General features: G+C 36.6%; 1 protein-coding gene across 1 annotated transcript; it reads right to left on the reverse strand.

Moving 5' to 3' along the window:
• Positions 1–5542: 5542 nt before the first annotated feature.
• Positions 5543–13893, reverse strand: LOC131950911 (transmembrane emp24 domain-containing protein 5). The gene is made up of 4 exons (XM_059313120.1): positions 13722–13893; positions 6943–7040; positions 6475–6673; positions 5543–5951 (listed from the first exon to the last, which is right to left on the reverse strand). The coding sequence occupies exons 1-4, from the start codon at positions 13881–13883 to the stop codon at positions 5712–5714; spliced, it is 699 nt and encodes a 232-aa protein (XP_059169103.1). The 5' UTR covers positions 13884–13893; the 3' UTR covers positions 5543–5711.
• Positions 13894–14730: the final 837 nt, after the last annotated feature.

Here is a 14730-nt window from a genome sequence, read left to right on the forward strand (position 1 = left end):
TGCCACGATATCCAAAAGAAAAGACGCGTGAAAAGGACGCTTGGATACCGTATAGGCAGAGGCGTAGCGAGGGGAGGGGGCGGGGGGTGTGTACCGCACCGGATGACACCATTTAGGGGGGTGACACCAAGGCAAAAAATAGCAAAATATATAGGGAAAAACTTGAGGGGGGGATGCAAATCAAAAGTTTGAGGTGGGGGGGGGGGTGCAAATCGAAAGTTTGAGGGGGGAGGGGTGCAACAAATCGAAAGTTTGAGGAAGGGGGGTGCAAATCCAAAATTTGAAAGTTTGTCCCCTCGAAGGGTCGCTACGCCTCTGGGGGGGGGGGTGTGACACCATTAAGTGCCGCACCTGATGACACCCGACCTCGCTACGCCACTGCGTATATGGGTGGGGTTGGGGGCGTGGTGTATGTGGAGGGGGGGTAGGTAAAAGATACCTGTTCGTTTAAACTATCCGGTGCTGTGTGTGCCAAATTAAGTATAAGTCGCGTTTCCGTGTTTAGGCGGTTTTTAAAATTATGGCAAAACCGAACAGCGGTTACACAAAAGTCGTTGTCATGTCCACTCTTGTGAAAGTGTTTGGCCACAGGAAGACTGTCTTCGTTTTTTTATTGAACGCATGTGTTGGCTAACCCTGTCAGACAATCGTTTCCCCTTTTGTCCAGTATAAAAGATGTTGCATCGCCTACACTGGATGACATAAACTATACGTTAGTTTAGTGGGGGGTGTGGCACCATGATATAAACATGCAAACTAGAAAAAATAATGTTTTAACAACCGACTATAGGTAAACATCATTAATATCAAATGTGAACACTTTAAAGCTTTTACCAGGGGGGGGGGGGGGAGAGGTGTGGTGCTGACAACAACTGCAAATTTTACAGAGGAATAAAAAAAACGGGAGGGTGGGGGGTGACACCACGAGGTGCCGCACCGGGTGACACCCGACCTAGCGACGCCACTGAGCTATAGACATAATCACCGACACCAACAATCGCTGATTCACAATCTTGTTAGACAAGACAGCAAGCATGCCACCCTACATAAAGCCCGACTATAATTAAAACAAATAAACATTCTAATAGCAATTCCAGCACGAAGTCAAGCCTGCCAACGATGCTCATCCACTCGGCCTTGGACTAACAACTAGATCTCACTCGGAAGTTCCAATATCACAAGCAACCAAAGCAGAGGCGTAGCGACCCTTCCCGGCGCCCGGGGACAAACTTTCGATTTGCACCCCCCCCCCAAACTTTCGATTACTTTTTCTAACCCATTTTGGCGCCCCTAAAGGTCGGCGCCCGGGGACATATGTCCCCCCCCCCCTGCCCCCCAATCGCTACGCCTGTGAACCAAAGACATAGCAACTCGCAACATCAGTACGGTATAAGTATAACTAGAAAACTCCATCGTCAAAACCAACATAAGCGTAGGACCAAAACAAAAAAGGGAAGCACATTGTCTTTTTAACTCTTTGTTGTCTCTTATAAAATGATGACATATAATTATGCAAAGTTAAAGGGAAAAAAAGCAAACAAAGGGGCAATTTTAAAAAAAAATACTGTTCTAGTAAATAATAATGGCCCTTTAACTTTAGTTATGTACGTATTAAAGGCCTAGATCTATTTATACAAATGTTTTCACAGAAATGTTTATTATGAGAGTAAACTTGTTCTCTGGGTGACACTCCAAACTAGATCCATATATTTTAGGATGGTTTAAATTTTAAGTAAGTAAATAAGAGTATTATATTGTAAATGTATACAATAATACTCAATAAAATTATATCATGTAACGTGGTTTATTGAAAGTGAAAGGTGATAATAGGTAGGGGTGGATAAGTAGGATGCAGCAATGAAATCCATAGCTTAATCTAATACAGCCTGTTAATGCTTATAGCACAACACTTAAAAAAAATTCCATGACAAGGCCTTAACACCAGATCATTTTACCACAAAATGTTTTTATTAATACTGCAGAAAACAAAATAAACGTGTTTGGCATAATACAGTCCCACATGTCTATATCTAACTCAGGCTAAAAAAATTAAAATTTGTATCTTAAAAAAAATTATTAAAAATATAAAGTGAACTAACACTAATACAATGTTATTTGTTCATTGATATACATTTGTTTGCATAGGTAGTTTTCAATTAACAGGTAGTATTTGTTTTAAAAAAAAATCATATAATACATCTCAGAAAAAAATGTACATTCTTACATATTCATACTACACTGTTAAAAGTATGTGACACTTCACTTTCTAATAATCCATAATACATATTGGGGACTTTAAATGGCACAGAAGCTGGCAGACTAATTACAAAATATTTTCATATTAATCAACCCAGAGGCTTGAAACAAAAAGGTAATTAATTTATAAAAACCTTTTACTTTTATGCTTTCAACAGTGGCAAAATAAAAACAACATAAAAGTGGATACTGCAGATTCAGTATGTTCATCCCATATACGCTATAAGAAACAAAACAAAATTACGTTATGACATACAGGGAACACAGCATACATCAGGACATTGAAAAAACTGGATTTTTCAGTTATACTGAAAGCTACTGATCTATACACTACATAGCACAAGTACAAAATTTAAGAAGGCTTTACAACTCCATGCAGCACCAAAGGAAAAGTAGCTAATATACTAATATATAGCTGCTGTTTATTAGTAAGGTCACTTATATCAGGTGTCAAAACACATTAAATTCATGCAATGGCAAACATTTACAAGTGAGTTTGCTACACATGAGTACAAACAGTCTTTGACTGATATGTTTTGATAAGTCATTCAAAGAAAAAAAAAACAGGCTGTACAGTTGTGATAAAAGAGATATATAAATAATAAACTAAAACCGATGACAAAATTAGTTCATACATTTTAAAACTGAAAGACAACAGCAATTTTAATTTGTCGAGTAAGAACATTTTGATTATATTTACGATTACCTTGCTTTAAACAGCCTATATACATACAGTTTTAATTAAGAGGTGCTTGCATGTAACATAGTAACAGTTTCCAAAGGTGAAGAGGTCAATAGAACATATGGGTAAAACAATAACAATTTCTTTACTCTTGGGAGAACACATATGAAAACATGAAAGAATAAAACAGCCAGAGTCATCAAAGTTAATGGAAGAGAAGCTAATGGTTAATCATAAGCCAAAGCTCAAATTTTAGAGGCGGGAAAAAACAAACAGATATCGGTATTTTAAAAAGTAAATCTGCTTTAAACCCATTCAATTTTTACCAATAAGAAAAAAAATGAAATTACAAAAGTAAAAAATTTAATGAAACCCACTATAATAAAAGCAAAATGTTGGTTAAATAAAACAATGTATATCAATAATTTGTTTTAGGCTTTAGGAATTAAACATTATATATAGGAGAAAGTATAAATCTATTGTAATTCAAATAAGTTTGCTTTTGATTAGAAGTTGAAGAGACTTTGTAGAATTATGTATGAACACATTATTTTTGTTACGATGTTTACGTTGTAAGTACACTACAGGCAATATTTCAACTTTCAATAAAAGATACTATAGTAGAAAAAACAGTGTTATGTTGATAATGCACAATTATATATTACATACAATTGTTCAGCAATATTATGCACAAGTCTTTGTTCGCAATAGCATGGTGTTTGTTTTTTTTAAATAAAAAGACACTGCACACATAAAGATTGTAGACTAATAACTAATGCGTTGTAGTAAAAAAAAGATAATGAGACAAGTGCATCCTCACCAATTCTTTGTTGAGCACTTTAAAATATGTAACGTCTCACCTCTGTATGTGTTGGTAAGATAATTTATCTAAGGGTATTGGATAATTTTAAAGAGTCATTTGTAAAAAAAAAAATGTTTAAATAGAAGAAGTTAGTCAACTATTAGCTTTTGCTCTTTATAAGGAACAAAATAAGAGCAGGCAAAAAATTAATACTAATAGTTTCGCTGTCTGTCTATCTATCTATCTATCTATCTATCTGTCTGACAAGAACGCTCTAGAGAAAAGACAAGCAATTTAAAAACATGCATAGTAATTCGAAAAACGAAGTATGACGTCGACACATTTAGCGCACAGAGTAGAAAATAATCTCAAACCCAGAGAGTGCACACAGTTATATGACGTCATTGATTATCGTGTAAACATTCAATACAAAGGCAATTTGGTCTAATCTAAGTGGTTTGCGTGAAGAGTTTCTTGCATACAATTCTTCGGGTAGGGGCGAAGCCCCACCCCCCGTGTAAGAACGTCTGAGCCCCTCCCCCTCCCCAACTCAAAAGAAATTTCCTCATCGATACTCTATAATAAAATTAATGTGTCTAATCTAAAAAGTGGTTTTCTTGCAATGGGACGGTAGACATGTTTTTTTTTTCTTGGTGGGGGGGTGGGGGTGGGGGGGGGGGGGGGGTGGTGTGTGTGGGGGGGGGGTGTGGGGGTGGTGTGTGGGGGGGTGGGGGGGTGGTGTGTGTGGGGGGGGGGGGTGTGGGGGTGGTGTGTGGGGGGTGGGGGTGGTGTGTGGGGGTGGGTTGGTTTCAGTGTTTCTTTCAGACTTTTTCCTCCCCGGAGAGGGGTGAGGGTACTTGAAATTTTCGGGGGGCGGGGGTAGAATTTTCTGGGAGGGGGCGGACACTGGAAAAAGTATATAATTATATTTCGTTGAATGGGACGGTAGACATGGTTTTTTTTTGGGGGGGGGGGGGGGGGGGGGGGGGCGGTGGAGGGGGGGGGGGTTGGAGGGGTGGGGGTGGGGTGGGGGGTGGGGGGGCGGTGTGTGGAGGGGGTGGTGTGTGTGGGGGGTGGGGGTGGGGGGTGGGGATGGTGTGTGGGGGTGGGGGGTGGTGTGTGGTGGGGGGTGGGGGTGGTGTCTGGGGGTCGGGGGGGGGGGGGGGTGGGGGTGGGTTGGTGTGTGGGGGGGTGGGTTGGTTTTAGTTTAGAGAAAAGAGACAGCACTATCAGCCTAGCGCCCGTTGTACCCTTCCTCAACGGGCCATTTTTCTCGTAATATAGATAATTGGCAATATTGTGTAATAATGTGGCTAAAAGAAGTATTCCAAATATTTTAGTCTGAGTAAAAACTATGATTTTACATAAAGAAACAAACATCTTGGGGCAGTTTTAGGGCTGAGAAATATTTGATGAGCTATCTATTATGAAAGTTTGATTTTACTCAAAAATGGTTTGTAAATAATGAAAAAAGAAGAATCCACTTTAAGTCCAAGTATACTTTGAAAACATTAAAGAAACATTTATTCTCTCAAGCTGTCTAATAAAAAAGATTAATTTAAATATAACATTTAATATAAGTTAATTCAAATGTCATATTAAATTATAGAAAAATGAAACATTTAAAAAAAATTAAATGCCAGTGAAGACTAATATACATAATATTGATCATTCAATATAATACTAGTAGTAGTACTGACAAAAACAAAAAAATGTTTTTAATATTATTACTAACATTTCTTAAAGAATTCTTGCAAGATACTGTTTAAAGCTAATAACTCCCCCCCCCCCCCCCCCCTCCACAAACGAGGAAACATAATTTTAATGTGGCAACAAAAAGATAAAAATTTATATAAATTAAGTATGACAAAACCTCTCAAAGAGAGCAAAAATGGTTAATTTCAACAAAGAAGTTGTATGGATACTACTATAGAATTAACCACAAAAATAATTTACTAGGATGAGCTACAGCTATGTCCTTGCTTTCAGTGTCCCACCACTCACTGGCTGCTGATAAGAAAACAGGCTGCGGATAACTAGCACCTGCACCAGCCCCACAAAGATCATCAAGGTCAGCTGAACGAGTGAGAAAAAATTGACACGGAAAAAGTTGGCTTCCTGGGTGTTCCTATCTTTGGCCTCGTGAATTTTAATTAACGTCTGGACCTGAATTGAACGATCCAGATGTTTCTTTGATCTGTCAAGAATGTTCTGGAAAAAAAATTAATATTTTTTTTATAAACTATTAATTTCATAGGTTTTTGTTTCAACAAAACAAGCTAATAATAGGTAGTTGTTAAGCAGTTACAATTTGCGAAATATGAACAAAGCTACAATAAACACAGAGACAACTATTTTAACACAGAACATTGGGAAATTTTTACTACACATTGTTGTATGTCTCTGCAAATTTAGATTTTATACATAAAATCCTACAGATAAATTTGCTGTTTCTTTTTAATTTCGTGACAAGATTTAATTGAGAATGGTTAGCCTCAAAAGTTTCCCCTTTTTAACTGGAAAATTTGGAAGGTGGACAATTTTCCACAAAAAGAAAAAGTAGATTTCATTAAAAAATTGCAAAGGCTACATCTCTCAATGGGGATTTCTATTTTCATAAAAAATTTCCATTATTATATTTTGTTGTTGTTGAAAATGATCTATAAAACTTAAAAAAAAATAATTTTCTAAAAAAGTTATTAGAAATAAATAAGCCACTTTATTTGATACATACAGTGAACTCCTCAACAGTCATGTCTAGTTGGTCTTGTATATTTTCTCCTTCAAAGGTCAATTTGTCATCATCATCATCATCGTCGTCATCATCTTTACCATCCTCAACAAAGATTTCAAAGAAAACTACTTTGTTAGATATAGTGCTAAATGTATTGTCAAAACAAAATTTATAATCTCCTGATATACTTGACTCAAACCTGCAAAAAAAATATTTTAAAAATTTACACAATTGTAGATAGGTTGTTTAATACAGTTTGCACATATTAATAATTATCTTAAAAACATTTCTATCAAGATAAACAATTCTTTTATCATGAAGATTTAAAAATATGGCTTGGTTAACAATCAGCCCTTCAGTAAAGTGTGGAACCTCCTAACTATATAAACATTTTTTTTTTCACAAAGGACATATTTGGCAATAGCATTGTTGACTTAGCTGCATAATTACAATTTTTAATGATAATACCTCATAGTATTTTCTTGTTTTCTTTGATCAACATGAAAAACTCTATTATCTGGGCCATATACCATGGCATCAATATCTAGGTCACCACCATCTATTACCTGAAACAATAAAAACGAAAAGTATGATTTATGATGACGAAATTATACCCCTTCACCAATTTAGGGACTGAAATAACCCAGTTACAATATTATAATAATACTATTGGTATTAGTTATGCTAATTAGGCTTAATCATTGGAAATTATGGTAAATAACATGCGATATAGACAAAGATCTATTTTTTCCATTGGAATTTGGAATAGTTAAAGAAAGGGAGAAAAAAGTTTTTAAAAAATGTAGTTAGTTGATGACGGCAGGTTCATCCCGTGATTGTGTGTCATTCATGTCTGTCGTTCTCATGTCGCATGATTATGTCATTCCTGTCTGTGTCATTCTCATGTCGCATGATTATGTCATTCATGTCTGTGTCGTTCTCATGTCGCCTGATTGTGTCATTCCTGTCTGTGTCATTCTCATGTCGCATGATTGTGTCATTCATGTCTGTGTCGTTCTCATGTCGCATGATTATGTCATTCATGTCTGTGTCATTCTCATGTCGCATGATTATGTCATTCATGTCTGTGTCGTTCTCATGTCGCCTGATTGTGTCATTCCTGTCTGTGTCATTCTCATGTCGCATGATTGTGTCATTCCTGTCTGTGTCATTCTCATGTCGCATGATTGTCATTCATGTCAGGGTCGTTCTCATGTCGCATGATTGTGTCATTCCTGTCTGTGTCATTCTCATGTCGCATGATTGTCATTCATGTCAGGGTCGTTCTCATGTCGCATGATTGTGTCATTCCTGTCTGTGTCATTCTCATGTCGCATGATTGTCATTCATGTCAGGGTCGTTCTCATGTCGCATGATTGTGTCATTCATATCTGTACCATTCTCATGTCACATGATTGTGTCATTCCCATGTTGCATGATTGTGTCATTCATGTCTGTGTCATTCTCATTTGGCAGTAGTAGAGTAGAACTTCTTAGCACTAAGACTGACTAAGATAGTATAATAGTATTTTCACATTGTTTTAGTAATACTCTTAACTAGTCTGGAAATGTGACTAGATCACTAAACAGCAGGAGGACCTAGATATTGTGGATGAAATCAGCCTCCTCTCACATCAACAACAGTATGCCTAGTCCAAGCTAAGCAAACTCTATGAAGAAGTACAAGACAGGCTTAAAGATCCACTAGAAAAATCCCAGAGGTGATGAGAATAACAACAAACAGAAGCTCTCACTTAAGATACAAGAAATTACTATTTAAGGGGTGGTTCGCTTGACATATCTAGGAAGTGTAGTAAGCAAGGATGGGGGCAGCAGTAACTGAGCAAAGCCAGGTACATATTTCAAAACCTTCTGCACAACCTGGACATCAAGAGCACTGTCTATGCTTTATACAGCTGTTGAACAGCAATATGAAATCTGTTCTCCTCTATGGTTTTGAAATGTGAAGAGTAACACAAATAATGTCAAACTTCAGACTTTCATTAACCGATGCCTGCGTCACATATTATTGAACATCAAGTGGCCTAAAGATTATCAATGCCGAACTGTGGAGAAAAACTGGACAAGACCCTGTTGGCAAAGTAATACAAAAGCACAAATGAGGATGGATTTGACACAGATTAGATTTAGAGCAACATCACCACCAAATAGAAAAGTATTCCAAGTAGGTAGGCTGAAAGAGACTCAGAAAAGATCAATTGTTCTATGAAGCAAATGCTAGATCTCTGTGAGACTTAACTATGAGTATGTGCACTTTATATTTATCATTCTGTGATTTTTAGTAATTAGGCTAAATTTACAAAAATGCCTACTAACTTACTAATACCACATTTACACTTGTGACATGTATACAGTAGGCCTAGATGTTTAGAAAAAAAAAATTCGCAATAAGTGACTCTAACCTCCCCCCTCCCTCCCATATATTTATATGTTCTGGTAAAATTAACTTGTGGCAAAGTTATTTTTTTCAGATGCCTATGGTCTAAAGTCTATATATAGACTATAAAGTCTATGTGTCGCAAATGTAACCACAGTGTAAATGACGTCACGCTTTTTTTGATGATTTTTACCTCCCCCCCCTCCCCTCTGACACACGTCATCACAAAAAGCCAGACCCCCCTCCTAAAATGACTTCACACCTCGACCTTTAACCCCTCCCTCAAAATTGCAGTTGAATTTTTTTTAAAACATCGGGATGATATTTAGAATCGACCCTTTGAATCCCGGACAGATCGTCCCCCCGGCGTGGCCTCAACCAACCGGCGGGCTCGTTGCATTGAGTTAAATATAAACTCAAAACAATAATATAAACAATCTCCTTTCGGTCGGTCAGGCCACATACCACGCACGCATAGTGTTGTGTGTCGTGCCTTAACCAAAATAAACTATCTCCCTTCATTATCATTAGATATATTTAATTAATTAATTAATTTGCTAATTTATAAAATTATGTATGATGCTATAGCAGTAGGTAAGTATAATTTTTTACTATGTATTTATTTTGTATTTGTACTATTAAACATATTAAAGAACATCGTTGTTTCAATACCACCCTCCCCCCTTCTTGAACTCAAAGTTAAACTTTTAACTCCGTTTGTAAAGACTAGCGGTATGCTGTAAGGCGGCGGGTGGGTAGATACTCATTAGAAAAAAATAATCCACCATGGTGCGTGTTATTGGCCTTGGGTGACCGTTGTTGGCGCTTGCTGTGAGGAGGAGAGAGGTGTGTGTTATACTCGGTGAAAAAAAATGCACCGTGGTATTGGCCCATGATGACGTCGGCGCAAGCGGGAAGGGGTGGGGGTGGGGGGGGGGGGGAAGACGTTTTTTTTTTAAACCAAGAACTAGGCGTTTCAAGGCAGTAATGAAAATCAAGGACTGGTATAGCCATGATGTCGAATTTAACGAGTGATGCTTGCTGGGTCTATCATACGATAGCTTGGCGATGGGAGTCTCGTTAAGCTCAGTTTACATTATTAACAGTGAACTATTGGGATGCTGTCATGCACAAAGTAACAGCTACCGAATGTAGCACTTAAAACATCGAGTGCATCCCGCTCATTATAAATCTTTGAAATACAAGTTATGGATAGTCCAATAGGCAATAACTACTAATACTTGAAGGACTGCCAGAATATATGCATTGTATTATAAAATTAATCCTTACGATATAACTAAAATGTGCATCAAAATATGTTTAGGCTAATGGGATCTGCATTTAAATAAACAAAGTCAAATACCTACCCCATTCAGTAGAAATATTAGGCTACTTTTGCATGGTAGCACAAAATTTTTTTAGATTTCGTAATGAGTAGCCTAGTCGTGCATTAATCTAGAATAAAGGGTTGTACTCGATAGCAATGACAATAATGAAATGCCGGCTTCAAATTCCGGCTTCACCGTATTCTTCGACTAGAAATATAGCTCCGTCGTTTAAATGACCCCACCCCTCCACCTTTTGCCTAGTTGAATATAAAGTTACACTTTCAACCCCGTTAGGATGCGTGAACTACTGATGAAAAAAAAATCTATTCTGGTGTTAAATTCCCCTCCCCTACTCCCAGCATTTAACTTTGGGGCCATACACATCAGGAAGGTCTAGGTCGGTGTTTTATCTCGTGCAAGTTTACTCACAACACGACTACACACTATGGTTCTATCCAGGATTAAAGCTGCGACACTTAGAGTGGGATTTATTTGTTAGATCATTGTGCTTCAAATTCTGTTTCATTTTAGGATTAGAGTGATAGAAAGTTTGAATTCAGTTAGTTTGTTAATTAATATATTGACCTAAATGTTGTGTACAATCAGAAACTAAATTGGTTGACAAGACACATGTGTAGGCTAAAGAATGACCTCTAGATCGAGCCAAAGATGGCTGATTAAGGTTGACAAACGTGGTTTTCAAATTTCATGGTGATGTTTTTCTAACGGATTTTATTTTGTGCTTTCTTTGGGATTTTGTGTGATGTGAATATTCAAAAGTAATTTGTAAGTAGTTTTTCACGTTCAACCAATTTAACAGTTTGCTGTCGATCTGCGGCCGGGCTGATTAATTTACATTTAGCGAAACTACACACTACACGGCGCCCTAAGGCCGTTGTTTCAGCATGCCCTACTACTCTAGTCAATTATAGACAACTTTAGAATCAACATATGTAGCCAATACATCGATTTTTATTCAATAATCTCCAAAAGCCATTTCTCTAGGGTCGTTATTTTCACGAAATTGTCGTTTTCCAATTTGTTGTCAAGAAACTGGTATTTAGTTCACGAGAACGTACGAAAACCACTCATGCGTGACCGAAATCGTCGATCGGGTGCCTTCACGTGGTTTAACACGTGTCGCCATGGGCCTTTGTTTACATCGAAACATAGCTCAAAACGGCCCTTTTTTTAATTAATTCTTCGAAAAAATGGCTATGTCCATTTCTAAAAAGGGTCATTTTCGGGCCCATTTTAAAAAACGTAAAAAAATCCGAACTACACGTAGAAAAAATGGCTTTTTCGGCCCTTTTTAGCTCCAAAAACGCCGTGTTTACGGGTCGCGTGACGTCATCGTGACGTCAGCCGCCAACCAAAACGCGTTGAAAGCGCGCGTTTGATTGGTTGGCGGCGGATACTATGAAATATCAAGGGTTTTCTCTAAATTTTTACCAAAACATCGATATTTTTCTAAAATCTTGTCTGAACTCTGTCAAAATAGAGTATTTTATTCAATTTCTATTACTATTATAATTTATTAAAGCAGTTTTCTAAAACGCGAAATAACGTCTACAATTTGTTTTCTAACATACTATTAACATAGCTTTTATACAATGCAAAAGTTTGACGTCGCGCACCATCTGAACCCCCCCTCCCTCTCCCTCATCACACACCATAACAAAATTACGGACCCCCTCCCCCCTACGAGTGTGACATCATTTATGGATGACCCCTAAGAACTAAAAAGTAAAAAGGTAATGGTAGGGATTTTGGTAAAAAAGCACTAATCATCATATAAAAATAAAAATTACATATTCTTGTAGAGCTCAACAAAATGAAAACAAAACAAAAAAGATTTTTTGTCTAGCTCAAATAGTTTTTTTTTTGCGAATTTTTTTGTGAGGGGTGGAATCCCCTTACTTTTGCATTGGCCAATTGTGACAAGTCATGGTATACCTGAATAAATTGAGCATAGTTATTTTAATTGCATTTGTATTTTGTTCATATTTGCAGAGTTTAGCTAGAATGATATATAGAACTTGTAAATGTTGTTGAAATGAATAAAAATAATACAGAACTTATATTTTTGTGTTGGCTTCCTCCCATAACCCCAAAAAACTGTGTGCTGCGCAAATATGAAAATGTTTCTAAAGCCATATTTTATATAAATACAGCAAATGAAAGAACTACAAAGTTTGAAATCTAAAGTAAATGACTTGAACACTGTTATGTGCATATAATTGCCTCATTATTTTGGGCAGGTGAAGTAGAGTCCATCTTTAAGCCATTATGTTATAAAACTGCTGCGCAAATATGAAAATGTTTCTAAAGCAATATTTTATATAAATACAGTGAATGAAAGAACTCCATAGTCAGAAATCTAAAGTAAATGACTTGAACACTGTAATGTGTCTATAACTGCCTTGTTATTTTGGGCAGGTGAAGTAGAGTCCATATAAAAGCCATTTTGTAATAAGTGAAATGAAGTTATCAGATCAATGTTTTTATGTGTGAATTGTGTATGGATTCTGATTTTCAGCATATAACTATATCTAAGGGTAAGTAGAACTTGAATACTTAAAATTACAGTTAGCACAATGCTAGTGTATAGCAACAGACAGGTAACCTAGATCTAGGTCTGACTCTTGTCAGTCTAGAGTCTAGTCTGACAAAATTGGATTTTTAGGAAAAACATTCTGCAAAACTAGAACTAGAGCTGAAAAAATTAAAGATGGGTATGTAAATATATTTTGAAATAAAAAATTAGATTTGTTTGCACATGCCATAAGAATGCTGTTATTAGTTGATCAAACTTAAAGCAGGAAGATCGGGATGAAAAAATATAACAATGGTGGCAGCGTGACCTACATACAGTGACTACGTTCGGAGGGGTATAACTAATGTCGGAGTCAAAATATCCAAAAACAAATTTCATTTCCAATTACTTAAGATATGTCTGATCAGTAATCTACTCTCATCTAGAGGAATCTTTTAAAAAATCGAGATTCCAACGTATTTGAAACTAACCTTGATACAGAGGGAAGACCAAAGCAGAGACAGCATGCAATCAGGTCGCAAAGCCATTAAAACTAAGGGACAACCACTCTACTTTTTAATTAACCTTAGGAAATGACCTTTTAAACTTAATTAATTACCATAAATTAAAAACTTATTAGTATGCAAAACCAAATCTCGTGTGTCCGGTATCAGAAAGTAATGGGCGATTTCGGGTCATGTTTTTACCGCGAACTCGGCGGATGCCGACAACCCTAGTAATGGCTCACTCTAAATCTAGAATTGTAGTATACCTTCTAACAATAACATAAGTAAACCTAGATTCTGGTTCTAGATATAACTACACTAATGAGTTAGAAGTCACTAAGCCCAGTAAAGCTGAGTAAAGGCAGTGAGAGTAACCTTTCTCTGGTTACTTTACCGTTGTTCTGACTGAGTCTCTGGTTCTAGAAATAGCAACTTCTCTGTGACTTGACGCCCTATTTTAAAATTTATAGAAAACCCACCTGATAATCTACTTCAACGTTGGTTTTTTCAGGAACATTTTGCCAAAAACATTCTTGACGCCCCGGTGCAATGTCAACAGTAAGATCTATCTCTGAACATTTACACCTAGATATTAGTGTAAGGAAAATCATAAACAACGTAATGTCCCATGTATTCTCCATCTTTGAAAACGAAACTTCCGATCCAAAATAAACGGACATGTTCTTTTATTTTTTTTTTCATTTTGGTCCGCCTTTTGCTATTTAAATAAAATAACAAACACTTTAATTTCCTTAAGATTAATTATATTTTAATGTTAAAATATGTAAGTGTATTAATATTGAACTGGCTATAGATTTTTACTTAGAAAAATCAAATATTAGTATAAAATCCTGTCCAGCTTTTATTTTAAAATTGGAAACTGGTTGTGATAGTGCTTATTAATATAATTCATTAATTAATTCTCAGTATTTTAACATACTAATAAGAATGAACATGAGTATTTAAAATTAAGTATGGTATATTATCTAAGCCAACATGGGATGTCTTTTTATAAATATAAAGTTAAATATCTCAATCTTTAGGTAAATTGAGTATTTTCTAGGCCTATCCTTAAACGACTTATTGCGTTATTGGCCTATCTTTCTCCATCCCCATCCTCACACTTTCTCACAGAAAGCTCCCCTGAAGTCTACCACCCCCCGAACGAAGTAGAATTTGTATAGAAAAGATAAACTTTTAACTTCTTTTCGTTTGGTATTCATCTGTAATCGTCATACTACTGTGTTCTGCATCGCCGTCATGGCTAGATGTAGTGAATAGAGTCAGTACTTGACAACAACTGTCGGTGTCAGTGTGTCCTAAATCTCAGGGTCAGCCCGTCTTAACCACAACACCTCAGTGGGTAAAAGCATCCCCCACTGAGTGAGGGTTACATGTTGTTAGGGGTTAATTAAGGCTACTACATTTTTTTTAAAGTAGAGATGCAAACGCGAAGTAATTAAAATAATAGGGCCTAATCGTTTCTAT

The sequence above is a fragment of the Physella acuta genome, unplaced genomic scaffold (genome assembly GCF_028476545.2).
Source record: "Physella acuta isolate Inbredline_101_S28 unplaced genomic scaffold, ASM2847654v3 ptg000787l, whole genome shotgun sequence".
Classification (NCBI taxonomy): domain Eukaryota; kingdom Metazoa; phylum Mollusca; class Gastropoda; family Physidae; genus Physella; species Physella acuta.

Excerpts from the sequence above, each read along its gene's own strand:
- LOC131950911 (XM_059313120.1), bottom strand. The coding sequence starts at position 13,883 with ATGGAGAATACATGGGACATTACGTTGTTTATGATTTTCCTTACACTA. Across the intron at positions 7,041-13,721 it reads ACGTTGAAGTAGATTATCAG|GTAATAGATGGTGGTGACCT; the intron begins GTGGGTTTTCTA and ends TTATTGTTTCAG. Across the intron at positions 6,674-6,942 it reads AAACAAGAAAATACTATGAG|GTTTGAGTCAAGTATATCAG; the intron begins GTATTATCATTA and ends TTTTTTTTGCAG.